The sequence below is a fragment of the Primulina eburnea genome, chromosome 9 (genome assembly GCF_022965805.1).
Source record: "Primulina eburnea isolate SZY01 chromosome 9, ASM2296580v1, whole genome shotgun sequence".
Taxonomy (NCBI): Eukaryota; Viridiplantae; Streptophyta; class Magnoliopsida; order Lamiales; family Gesneriaceae; genus Primulina; species Primulina eburnea.
In genome coordinates, this window is record NC_133109.1 from 1,385,861 (window position 1) to 1,399,354 (window position 13,494).

The 13,494-nt window shown below is 38.1% G+C and overlaps 1 protein-coding gene across 1 annotated transcript; it reads left to right on the plus strand.

Moving 5' to 3' along the window:
- Nucleotides 1-480: 480 nt before the first annotated feature.
- On the plus strand, nucleotides 481-2,353 carry LOC140841038 (caffeic acid 3-O-methyltransferase 2-like). Its single transcript, XM_073208198.1, has 4 exons — nucleotides 481-917; nucleotides 1,011-1,321; nucleotides 1,464-1,528; nucleotides 1,886-2,353. Exons 1-4 carry the CDS (start codon nucleotides 514-516, stop codon nucleotides 2,174-2,176), a joined length of 1,071 nt encoding a protein of 356 aa, XP_073064299.1. The 5' UTR covers nucleotides 481-513; the 3' UTR covers nucleotides 2,177-2,353.
- The last annotated feature ends 11,141 nt before the right edge of the window (nucleotides 2,354-13,494 follow it).

The window sequence follows — 13,494 nt, forward strand, 5'->3', positions numbered from 1 at the left end:
TTGTTGTAAAATACCAACTTCTCTATAATTTGAATAAAAATTCAAACTATCTCCCTAAAATGGAAATAAACTATTGTACCATATTAGCATACCATATTTAGTGAAATTTGTTTTGATGTGTTAAAGTCTAATAATATATATAATACACATTATAACTTAGACAGCAAAATGCATGCAGGTCTCTTCGGTGGCGTGGATTTCAAGGAATGTGTCCTAACTAATACGTAATTTGACCATCGATTAATGATATACGGCCTATTCTATAACGAATAAACAAATATATACATCATTCATACATATATGTTAATTTCCATGATGCAACGATTATATATATTAATGCAAAAATAAATTAATTTGGATTAAAACAATATGGCTTAATTTTATTCATATTATATCAAAAAAAATCAATTTATAACAATTATTACGAGCTAAGCTACTATAAATATGCTAGTCTCTGCATATGCACACTCCTACCCAAAGTATTGCTTCTTGTTCTCAATCTTTTCAGGAAAAATGAATACAAAAATGGAGGTCGCACAAGGGGACGAGGCTTCTTTCTTATTCGCCATGCAACTAGCCTCTGCCTCAGTGCTGCCTAATGTCCTCAAAGTGGCGCTGGAGCTCGACCTCTTTGAAATCATGAAGAATAAGGGGCCCGATGCCTTTATTTCACCAAGAGAACTCGCCGCGGAAATTCCCACCAACAATCCAGAGGCACATAACATGGTGGACAGAATCCTCCGCCTGCTCGCCAGCTATTCTATTTTAAATTGCCAAGTGAAAACCCTGCCTGATGACGGCGTTGAGCGGTTGTATTCCTTGGCTCCGGTCTGCAAGTTCTACACCAAGAATGATGATGGAGTTTCTCTAGCCCCTTTGTTGTTCATGAACCTAGACAGGGTTCAGTTGGATATTTGGCAAGTATCAACTATATATCAACCACATATCAACTTGTACACGTACTATATGTGTACGATTGTGTAATTAATCATTAATAATTGTATGTGTAGGTACCACCTGAAAGATGCAATTCTCGAGGGGGGACTACCTTTTGAAAAAGTATATAAAATGAGCACATTCGAATATAACGGCACAAATTCTAGATTTAACAAGGTTTTTAACAGAGCAATGTCCAGTTCTTCGACAATTTTGATGAAAAGAATTCTAGATACCTACGAGGGATTCAAGGGTCTGGGAACTTTGGTCGATGTTGGAGGTGGAATCGGTGATTCCCTGCACATGATCCTATCCAAGCATCCAACTATAAAGACCGTTAATTTTGATTTGCCCCATGTTATTCGACACGCACAATCTTATGCAGGTACATGAAATATTTGTGTTGATTCTTGATCATGTTTTTTAAAGTGGTGCCATTGAAATCTTTGTGTTTGGAGACCACCTTTTAATTTAATTAGATGGTTTATGTGAAACTCGAAGTTGGTCGACCTTTTTGTATTGATCAGGCATGGAGCACATAGGTGGAGACATGTTCGTTAGTGTTCCGAAAGGCGATTGCATTATCATGAAGGTAAAATTGTTGATTGCAAAATAACTTTTATAACAACTACTTTATATATGTCGTTACCTTTACAAAATACTTGAATGATGTTACTATGGAAGTTCATTGTAAACATCGAAAGCACTTTTAAATTTTTTTCTTTTCAATGTGAGAATACAGAGGAATCATAAGAAAAGTATATTTTATTTAAGACATATAATTAAACAATTGTTCACATTAGCTATCCACCCGATTTTTTTTTTTTAAAAAAAGGAATGTTTTTTAATAATTTTTTATTCCCAATTGTTTTTTACAACTTTGTAATAATATTTTTATGATTATTTTCTTATTAGACTAATTCAATTCTTTTTTTTATCGTATTCACAGTGGATTCTCCACGACTGGAGCGATACAGATTGCTTAAAAATACTGAAGAGATGCCATGAAGCACTTCCAAATAACGGGAAAATAATTGTTTTGGAGCGTATCCTTTCAGAAAACCCAGGAGAAGATTTTATATGTAATTTACAAATTGACATGATTATGCTATCATATAGTCCCGGTGGGAAGGAGAGGACAGAAAATGAGTTTCATGCATTGGCAAAGCGAGCAGGATTCAAAGAATCTCGAACAGTTTGTTGTGCTCTCCCACTTTGGGTCATGGAGTTTTATAAATAAATATATAAACAAATATTAAGTCGCTAAGATAATTATCGTTTTTAATAAAACTTTGGGCTTGCTATTGCTCTTTTCTCTTCTACTTTTGTTAACATGCAAAAACTAATGAATAAATAATGAACAACGTGTATACGATGCTGGTGTTAAATAATGATCAAGCTTAATGCCCTCCTTAAATTCATGATGTATTTTGAATCACATGCATATAAACGATAAGTTCAACTTGAAGGATAAAATATTTAGCTTCACCTAATGTCAACAAATGGTTTATTTATGAAATATTGATTAATATATATATATATATATAGAGACACACACACACACACACACATATATATATATATATTTTTATTTATTTATTACTTGTCTTGTATAATAGTTTATAGCTTAAATTGATATTTAAGTTTTATAATAACCTGTATAAAAAAATATTTGTTGTATAATTGTATTATTCTTATTATTTCTACATGTTTGGAAAAACAAGAACAACTTTGGTTAGAAAAATAAGAATGAGATGATACTTAAACCTGAATAAAGTTAATTTTAATGTTTACAATATTGATGAAAAGCTTGAGATAAAATTCTTATCACAATTGTGGTCAAATTGAGCAACAAGTGAAGGTAGTACCAATGGAATTATAATTTTACTGAGCTTGAGTATTTTGACCATATATGTCAAAATACTTGGTAAAAAAATATAAAAAATTTACCAAGCTTTAGTATTTCTGACTATCCTGGTCAAATTTCTGACATGACGCAAGACATATCAGCATTTTCTGACGTCAAATATAGAATATTTCAATTCAAATCAGCATTTTATCACCTCATATCAACATTTTTGGGTATCATATCAGCACTCCGACGAATAAGATTTTTTTTTTTAAAAAAAACAAAGTTATTGTACCAAAACCAAAATTTGAATACTTAATGGACCAAAGTTGTTTTCCCATTGGTACTACTTGTATTTATCATTGGTACTTCTTGTTTTCCCATCTTAATCAAGTCTACATGATCTGATATTGTATTTACCGTTGTTTTTGTTGGTTCTAGTTCCAAGAAATATCTTTTACTTCGGAGAATAGTGTGTGTTGTACCATTCTCAGGTATGCAAACTTCCATGAGATTTGTTCCTTGTTCAGTTTTGTTCATAGCATTTTCCATATTTGAACTTAAAAAAATGCAATTAAAAAAATTAATGACAATACATATGTAATTTATTGAAAAATATAACAAATATCATAATTATACTATAAAATATTATCATATGAGTACATGAAATAAAATATTTTACATTTTTATTTCACCATTATATTGATCATTTTCAGAGAAATCATTCAGAAAATCTGCAACATCAAAATGAGTTGAATTACTCAAACAGTTATAGTGTTCAATAAAGTTGGTCTCTTTTTCTTTTCCTTTTATTGAGATTACGAAGATGCCCGGAGGCTCTACAAATACGAGAGTAATGTCCTAGAGTGCCGCATATAAAACAAGAACTTTCAAATCGTTTTGAGCGATTTTCATTAACACTCATTGTAAGTCCAGGAAATTGCATGCAATCTAGGGATTTATTTAAATCATGTGTTTATTTATTTTTATGCATTTAATGCATAATTATTACATGGCTAGGAGTAATTTCATGATATTTTTAAAACTTTATGCATAAAGGTTTCTAGATGCATTTCACGCTCAGACGATGAATGGAGACCGGGAATTATCGGGAAAAAATATTTTTTATAAGATGATTAAATTTAATTAATTAAAGCCTTGGTGGGTATTTTACTCGCCTGGTTGTATTTTTTTACCGGTACGCAAATTTTAACGATTCGGAAGACTTTTGAGGGCTCGGGCAATAGTTTAAAAAACGTATCAAAACGAAATATTAATACTATGATATGTAAGGCCAATGCTCAAAGGACGGGTAATGTTGTCGCTGATGTCCCCGCCGTCGGGTACCGCGGTTACACGTAGATGAATCCATCGATTGAGATGATAATACGAAAGTCACAGCTTATGAACGAAACTAAAATTAAGAAAATGAACATGTATATGTTGATATGATGATATGTGCTATGATTATTATTATGTTTTGACAGGTTACAAATATGCATACGTTTTTTCATGATCATGAAATGTATGTTATTTACGGTATTTTTCATTGCTGCATGATATGTATGTGTATTTGTTATCACGGTACATATGTGTTGAGTCTTTAGACTCACTATGAGTAATTGTTGCTGGTGAGCATGTCGATGAGGGGACAGGAGGTGCCGAATTTTGAGTAGGCAGGACTGGATGTGCGCACATAACCCGAGGACCACACTTTTCCGCACATCGCGTTTTTTGAGTTTGATTTGGCTACGTTAATTTTTTTATGTTGATGATTATCAAGATGTTTATTTGAGTTATTTTTACGTACACGTATTATGGCCGTGTCGGCAAATTTTAAACTGTAATATTTTATTTTTCAACCATCTTTTTAAACTGCAGTATTTTATCTGTAAAGAATTTATGATTATTTTTAAATGACATATTTTTCAGTAGGGTGGCATGCATGCAAAATATTTAAATGTTTATTTTCGATAATATGAGCTTTAAAAAATGTTCAGTAGAATTTTAAAATGAGCAGACGTTACATTTGGTATTAGAGCAAAGATCCTATATAGGGTTGTGCCAACGCCAGCTAATCCAGCTCAGTCTTCACGCCTCAAGTCTATAAGCTTTTACATTTAAATGTTTTAAATGATTTACAACTATCTCCTGCATGATTGTATGATTTACGTTTTACAGTGGTTTATAGTACATGTTTAAATGCTTTCATGATTTACTGTTTTAAAAACTAGATTAAATTGCATGATGGGTTACGTTTAAAACTGGACTGTGTTCAGATATCATGCCTCTAAGATGCGACCCTAGCGTAGACCGGCATGACGATATTCCTGGAGGTGGCAGAGGACCACCACCTTCGCCGCCATTGGATGCAGCTACCCGGATACTGGAGGGTATGGCTAGGCTTTTGGAGCAGGCTCCTGACCTCAGGCTGATGTTTATGAGCAGTTTAGACAGCTCAACCCGAAAGAGTTCGGGGGTACCACTGATCCATTCTTGGCATAGGGATGGATTCAATCGCTGGAGCTGCACTATGAGTATCTTCAAATGAGACCGGGTCAAGTGAGTCATTTATATGTTGAGGGATGATGCATCCCTATTGTGGGAGGGAGCCGCTCATGCAGTGGACTTGGCTACTCTCACCTGGGACAGGTTCAAGGAGATATTCTACGACAAATATTTCCCATCTGATGTCAGGGGTCGCTTGAAGAGGAAGTTCATGAGTCTCCGACAGCGAGGCTTATCGTGGTGGAGTTTATCCGGAAGATTGACAGGGGCTCCAATTTCGTGCCCATTATCGTTAGAGATGCAGCTCAGAAGCTGAGGCACCCTGCGCCGGGATGTTATGTTGATGAGACCATCGATCTATGATGAGGCCACCGCATGTGCTTTTCAGGCGGAGCAGGCGCTACGAGACATTGATTTTGAGATGCAGCAGAAGAGACAGAAGAATCAGTCCAGTTCCCAGCTGCAGAAAAATCAGTTTACAAGGCCACCGAGGCAGCAGGGGCAGCAGAAGGCAGAAGCCCCAGGGACAGTTTCAGAGGCCTAGACAGCAGAGGCCACCTCAGGCATCCGGTGATTCTAAGCCAGTAGAGGGACAGGTGTGCAAGCAGTGCAACAGATTGCACTACGACAAATGCATGTGGGGCTCCTTCAGTGCTTCATATGCAAAGAGGAGTGCCACAAGGCTGCTGATGGCCCCAAGAACAAGGGCCTTACGACTAGCAGGGCCTATATGATGCATGCAGAGGAGGCAGAGGCAGAGGCGAAGCTAGATTCTACTTTGATCACCGGTAACTTTTACACTTAAGTTTTATGTGTTTACCGTTTTGAATGCATTAAGAGATTTGATTATTATGGGAATTAATTGCTCAAATCGAGATATATAGGGGACTATTTTCAAAACTTCTGAAATTTTGGAGATTTAATTCTAATATTTCAAGAATTTTACGATTTTTTGGATTAGAATTCGAAAATTTTGAGGGGTAAAACTGTAAATTTCGAAAAAATTGTTAAAGGCCAAAGTGTAATTTTCAAAACTTTAAGGGCTAAAATGCTAATTCCGAATTTTGAGAATTATTTTTGAAATTTTCGTGGGATAATTGGGATTAATTTAGCGAATTTTTGAGGATTTTGAGATAATGACTAGTAAGAAACTTTTTAATTTCAACGCGATCAGATTTGATGGTATGTTTTGTCACAGGAAAGATATATATTTTAGATGTAGCCACGCATGCATTGCTAGATTCAGGAGCTATACATTTGTTTATATTCGAATCTTTCATCAAGCAACTAAGAATCATACCAGTGGCGATGACTTCAGGGTTCAGAGTATCGATTCCATCTGGGGATCAGATGTTCGCCTCCCAGATAGTGAAGGGATTGGAACTTCGGTTACAGAAATATAAGGTGCAGGCAGATTTGATAGTGCTACTGTTGCCGGAGTTTGACATTATTCTGGGTATGGACTGGCTTTCTTTGAACGGAGCTGTCATAGACTTTCGACAGATGTCGGTATCTGACCGACCTTCTAGTGGTAAGCCGTTAATATTTGAGGCAGCCAGGCACAACAGTTGCCGCATGTCATATCCTGCATGTGTTCAAGGAAGTTTATGAAGAGAGGTTGCTAGGCGTTTTTTGCCAGCATTGTATCTATGTCAGAGCCAGCCGATCAGAGGCTAGAGGACATCGATGTGGTCAGAGTTCTCCAATGTTTTCCCTGACGATGTTTCAAGCATTCCAACAGACAGAGAGGTGGACTTTTCTATTGAGCTCATGCCAGGTACCGTGCCTATCTCTAAGGCACCTTAGCGTCTAGCACCTGCCGAGATGAAATAACTGAAAGATCAGATACAGGATTTGGTAGATAAGGGATTCATTCGCCATAGATTTTCTCAATGGGGCGCGCCGGTACTGTTCGTTAGAAAGAAAGATGGCAGCATGAGGCTTTGCATTGACTACCGAGAGCTGAATAGGGTAACAGTCAAAAACAAGTATCCGTTGCCCAGGATCAAGGATTTGTTTGATCGGCTTTAGGGAGCATCAGTGTTATCAAAGATAGACCTCAGATCCGGATACCATCAGCTGAAGGTGAGAGTATGACGTACATAAGACATCCTTCAGGATGCGAATGGGCACTTGAGTTTATGGTGATTCCCTTCGATCTGGTGAACGTGCCCGTGATATTCATGGATCTCATGAATCATGTGTTTCAGCAATATTTGGATCATTTCGTCATAGTTTTCATTGAAGATATTCTGATATATTCGACGATCAGAGAGGAGCATAGCCATCATCTGAGGACCATACTGCAGACGCTATAGGACAGATGACTCTATGCCAAGTTCAGTAAGTAGGAGTTCTGGCTCGACAAAGTGGCGTTCTTGGGCCACATTGTATCTCGGGATGGTATTGAGGTCGACCTAGTAAGGTCGAGACAGTCAGAGATTCGCCAGTGCCTAAAGCGTGACAGAGTTCTGTAGCTTCTTGGGATTGGCCGGGTACTACAGGAAGTTTATTCAGGGCTTCTCTTCCATTGCGGTGCCTATGACCGCCTTGACGAAGAAGAACGCCAAGTTTTTATAGAGATCGGAGTGCCAGGAGAGCTTTGACAGATTGAAGCAAGCATTGACCACTGCACCAGTTCTAGCTATGCCATCAGGGCAGGGAAAGGTCGTGGTTTACACAGATGCTTCGAAGCTCGGTTTGGGCACGGTTCAGATGCAGCACGACATAGTTATAGCCTACACATCTAGATAGCTGAAGGTCCATGAGAAGAATTATCCGACTCATGACCTGGAGCTAGCAGCAGTGGTATTTGCCTTGAAAATTTGGAGACACTATTTGTATGGGGAGAATTGAAGAATTTTCACTGACCATAATAGCCTGAAGTACTTCTTCAGACAGAAATAGCTGAACATGAGATAGAGGAGATGGCTAGAGCTAGTGAAGGATTATGACTGTGACATTAGCTACCATCCGGTAAGGCTAATGTGGTTGCAGACTCTCTGAGCATGAAGTACGAAGTGATTGCTCATTTGTCATTATAGAGACCGCTACAGGCGGAGATTCAGAGATTTGACATTGCAGTCTATGCCAGGGGCGATGCCCCAAATCTTACTACTCTGACAGTACAACCGACATTGAGAGACAGAATTAGGGTAGGGCGGATTTCTGACGAGTAGTTGTAGAAGTGGAGACAGAGGGACGAGGCTAAGGGCCAGAGACTGTACACAATTGTGGACGGCATAGTCAGAAATAGGGACCGTCTATGGATTCCTGAGAGTGATTACCTTAGAGCAGATATCTTGAGCGACGCCCTCAATGCCCCGTACTCCATCCACCCAGGGAGTACGAAGATGTATAAGGATTTGCAGACTCTTTATTGGTGGCCGGGCATGAAGCAAGATATTCTACTATTCCTTTCTGAGTGTTTAACTTGTCAGCAGGTCAAGGAAGAGCATTAGAGACCTGCAGGGAAGCTGAGACCACTCCCTATTCCCGAGTGTAAATGGGAGAATATCATCATGGACTTTGTGACAGGGTTTCCGAGGACTACTGGGGGATATAATGTCATCTGGGAGATAGTTGATCGGCTCACCAAATCAGCTCATTTCCTACCGATCAGGAAGACTTTAACCATGACTCAGTACGCAGAGCTGTAAATCAGAGAGATAGTCAGACTGCACGGGATTCCATTGTCCATTGTGTCAGACAAGGATCCAAGGTTCTCGTCTGCGTTCTAGAAGAGTCTACACCACGCATTGGGTACTAAGCTGCTATTCAGTACTTTCTTCCACCCTCAGACAGATGGAGAGTCAGAGAGGGTGATTCAGATTCTGGAGGACCTACTCCGAGCTTGTATGATTTACTTCTAGGGCAGCTAGGAGCCGAAGTTATCTCTTGTGGAGTTCACATAAAACAACAGTTATCAAGCATCGATCGGTATGGCTCCATACGAGGCACTGTACGGGAGGAAGTGTAGGTCTCCAGTGTATTGTGATGAGGTAAGAGAGAGAGAGAGAGAGAGAGAGAGAGCAGAATTAGGTCCGGATATTTTCAGACAGACTGCAGAGTTAGTGTTCAAGATTCAGGGCAGGATGAGGATTGCTTAGAGCCGGCCGAAAATTTATGCAGATCAGAGACACAGAGATCTTGAGTTCGTAATCGGGGATCACGTTTTTGTGAAAGTCGCACCGATGAAGGCTGTGATGAGATTTTGGAAGAAGGGCAAGCCCAGCCCTAGATTTATTGTACCGTTCGAGATCCTAGAGAGAGTTGGGACACTAGCATACAGAGTTGCATTACCGTCGAATCTGGTAGGAGTTCATAACGTGTTCCACGTCTCTATGATGCGGAAGTACATGTTGAATACTTTGCATGCGCTGAACTATGAGCCACTTCAGCTGACACCACACTTGCCATTCGAAGAGAGACCCACTCAGATTTTGGATAGACAGGCGAGAAGGCTCTAGAACAAGGTGATCCACATTGTCAAAGTCAAGTAGCTGAATCATTCCGATGAGGAGGCTACTTGGGAGACTGAGGCCGAAATGAGAAGTCGTTATTCGGAGTTATTTGGTATGTTGTAAATTTCTAGTACAAAATTTTATTGTAAGGGGGGAAGAGTTGTAAGATCCATGAAATTTAAATTTACGTAACCTGAATGCATGCAATTTAGGGTTTTATTTAAATCATTTGTTTATTTATTTTTATGCATTTAATGCATAATTATTGCATGTCTAGGATTAATTTCATGATATTTTTAAAAGTTCACGCATTAGGGTTTCCAGATGCATTTCGCGCTCGGTCGAGAAACGGAGACCGGAGATTATCAAGAAAAAAAATATTTTTTATAACATAATTAATTTTAATTAATTAATATGAGTTGTTTTTAAGGGTGTTTTCGAAAAATGGGCATTGGTGGGTATTTTTACTCGCCTGGTCGTATTTTTTTACCGGTACGTAAATTTTAATGATTCGGAGGACTTTTGAGGGCTCGGGCGATACTTTCAAAAACATACCAAAATGAAATATTTTTCGGAATCATTTTTGGGTTGTTGAGTTTGATTTAGTTCTTAATGGGCTCAACATCTTTTTGTTATCCCTTAATATTTTTTTTGGCCCATTAGTGCAATGTTAACATTTATATATATATATCTAAACTAATCCTAACCATAAACCTAAGCATCTGGCCGCCCTCCCCCTTTAGTTTCAGCAGCTTCTCTCGTGAGTTTCAGCAGCATCTTGCTAAAAAAATTTCGGTCCTCCATTACTCTTCAAACAAGCTTTCTCCTCGCTTCTCCGGTGCTTCCCCGACGCGCGTTCGTTCGAGTTTTACAGCATCTACAAATCAAGACATGCTTGTATTTCATTTTTCTCCTCATTCAAGCCATATTATTACTGAAATATATGTAAATTCATGTCCATCCTTTGATCTAACATGTAGTTATGTTTTGGTTCAAGTTTTGGCACGAAAATCGCATTTGCATGTTCCAAGCTCACATTTTTCATGTGTTGGTGCAAGGGGCTGTCGGTTGCTGTTTCTAGGGGGCTGAATCATTTCAAGGTTTAACAGAAAATAGGCTGGAGTCGAGTAAGGAGTCTAAGATTGGTTGAGAGGCGTGTGTATGCCTCGGGGTCGTTCTCGGCGAGGCTAGCTTTGAGGGTTGTAGGGCTCCGGCTGCGTAAGGGTTAACCCTAGCGCTGTACCAAACCTTGGTGGGTTTGAACCATGGCCTAGAGTTGCTCGAACGTGGCTAGGACTAGGTTAGAGGCCGCTTGAGCGAGGGGAGTTGGTGTTGGCTCGGGCGTGCTTCGGGTGGAGCTAGTGGTGCGTGCATCGTGTGGGCTGCATGGGGTAGCAAGTCATGGTCAGCTGGGTCCAGTAGGGGCTGGTCTGAGTAGGTTGTATAGTTTGGGTCTGGTAGGGGCGGTGATCGAGCTAGGGCCGAGAGTTGCACCTAGTGCTTTGATTGGGGAATTCCCAAAAACTCCAGCAGCATTTAAGGGGATGTTCGAAGGTTTAGGGGATCTGGTTTTGATGGATTAGGAGCTGTTAGTGTGTGTTTTAGGTATAGTAAAAGTTTGGGAAAACTCGGTTAAGTTTCGGGTCGATTCGGGTTAATACCGGGACCCCGGTCCAAGTTTTAAAACGAATCGGTTAAGTTTTGAACCTGACTCGAGTTTATGTCTAAGAAATACTTTTTTTTATATATCGGGATGTTTTAAAGAGTTTGGTAAAATTCAGGTCGAAATTTAGAGGTCCATGGGTAAAATGGTCATTTTGGGTTTCCAGGGGCAAAATGGTTATTTTGCACCCGGGGTGAGTTTTTTGTCCTGGCAGCGCCCTGAGCACAAATTTATCATGTTTTTAAATGTTTAAGCATCATTTATATGATTTTTATGTAATTATTAAAATTATGTTGCATGCTTGATTCTAAGAAAAGTTTATGTATATGCATGTTTTATTAAGTGATGAATATGATGACATGTTTGAAGGAAGGGAGTTGGTTGTGACTAATACGAATACGTTAATACGATGATATGTAAGGCCAAAGCTCAGTGGGCGAGTAATAAAGTCGCTGATGTCCCCTCCGCCGGATACCGCAGTTACACGTAGATGGATCTATCGAATAACATAATAATGCAAAAGACACTGCTAACGAACGGAACTCAAATTAAGAAAATGAACATGTATATGTTGATATGATGATATGTGCTAAGATTATTATTATGCTTTGACAGGTTACAAATATGCATACGTTTTTCCATGATTATGAAATGTATGTTGATTACGGTATTTTTCACTGCTGCATGATATATATATGTATTTCTTATCTTGGCACGGGTGTGTTAAGTCTTTAGACTCACTAGACATGATTATTGCACGTGAGCATGTCGATGAGGGGACATGAGGTGCCGAATTCTGAGTAGGCAAGGCTGGATGTGCACAAACGACCCGAGGACCACACTTTTCCGCACATCACGTTTTTATGAGTTTTAGTTGGCATGAACATTTTGATACGTTGATTTTGTTATGTTGATGATTATCAGGATGTTTTTTTGAGTTATTTTTACGTACACGTATTATGACCCTGTCGGAAAATTTTAAACTGTAATATTTTATTTGTCAATTATCTTTTTAAACTTCAGTATTTTATCTGTAAAGATATTACGATTATTTTTTTAAATTTCATATTTTTCAGTAGGGTGGCATGTATGCAAAATATTTAAATATTTATTTTCGTTAATGTGGGCTTAAAAAAAATGTTCAGTAGAATTTTAAAATCAGCAAACGTTACACTCATGTTCTCATGATGCTTTTTTAGTTGGTGGTTTGTGACGTCCTTTTGAGATGAGTTATAGAAGTAACTATCTCGATTGTTTTCAAAACCACGGCCGCGACTACAACAATGACCACTTCCACGTCCACGACCATGACTTCGATTTCGACCTCGACCAAAATCTTGTCTTTGACTTTGATTTTGGTTTCCATGTTTAAATTCATTGTTACTTACAACATTTACCCTTTGAAATGATGTTGATTCAGTGGGTCGAGACGGATGATTTCTCATTAGCAGATCGTTGTTCTTTTCTGCCACAAGAAGACATGTGATAAGTTCATAATATCTCGCAATTTCATGCGCTCTATATTGTTGTTGTAGAGTTATATTTGATGCCTGAAAAGTGAAAATTGTTTTTCCAAGCATTTCTCATTCCGTAACCTCATGTCCACAAAAATTTAATTGCGAGATTATTCGATACAATGTCGAGTTGTATTAACCGACTTTCTTAAAATTTTGGAATCTTAATGTATTCAATTCATCACGGGCGGTCGGAAGTATAACTTTCCTTATATATTCAAATCTTTCCTTTAATCATTTCCATAAAGTCGTGATCTTTTTCAATGAGATATTTACATTTTAATCTTTTATCAAGATGTCGACGCAAAAATATCATAGCTTTTTCTTTTTCTTGTGATGATGAGATACCATTTTCTTTAATGTTCTCATTTAGACTCAATGATAAGATGCATTTTTACATCAAGAGTCCATAGTATATAATTTTTTTCCCATAATATCGAGCGCAACGAATTTAAGCTTTGCCAAATTTGGCGTAGTGGTATTATAAAAATAATAATGTATTTTATTAGTTAAGTTCTAAATCTATTAATATGACAATACAAAATAACGGATAAATTATAA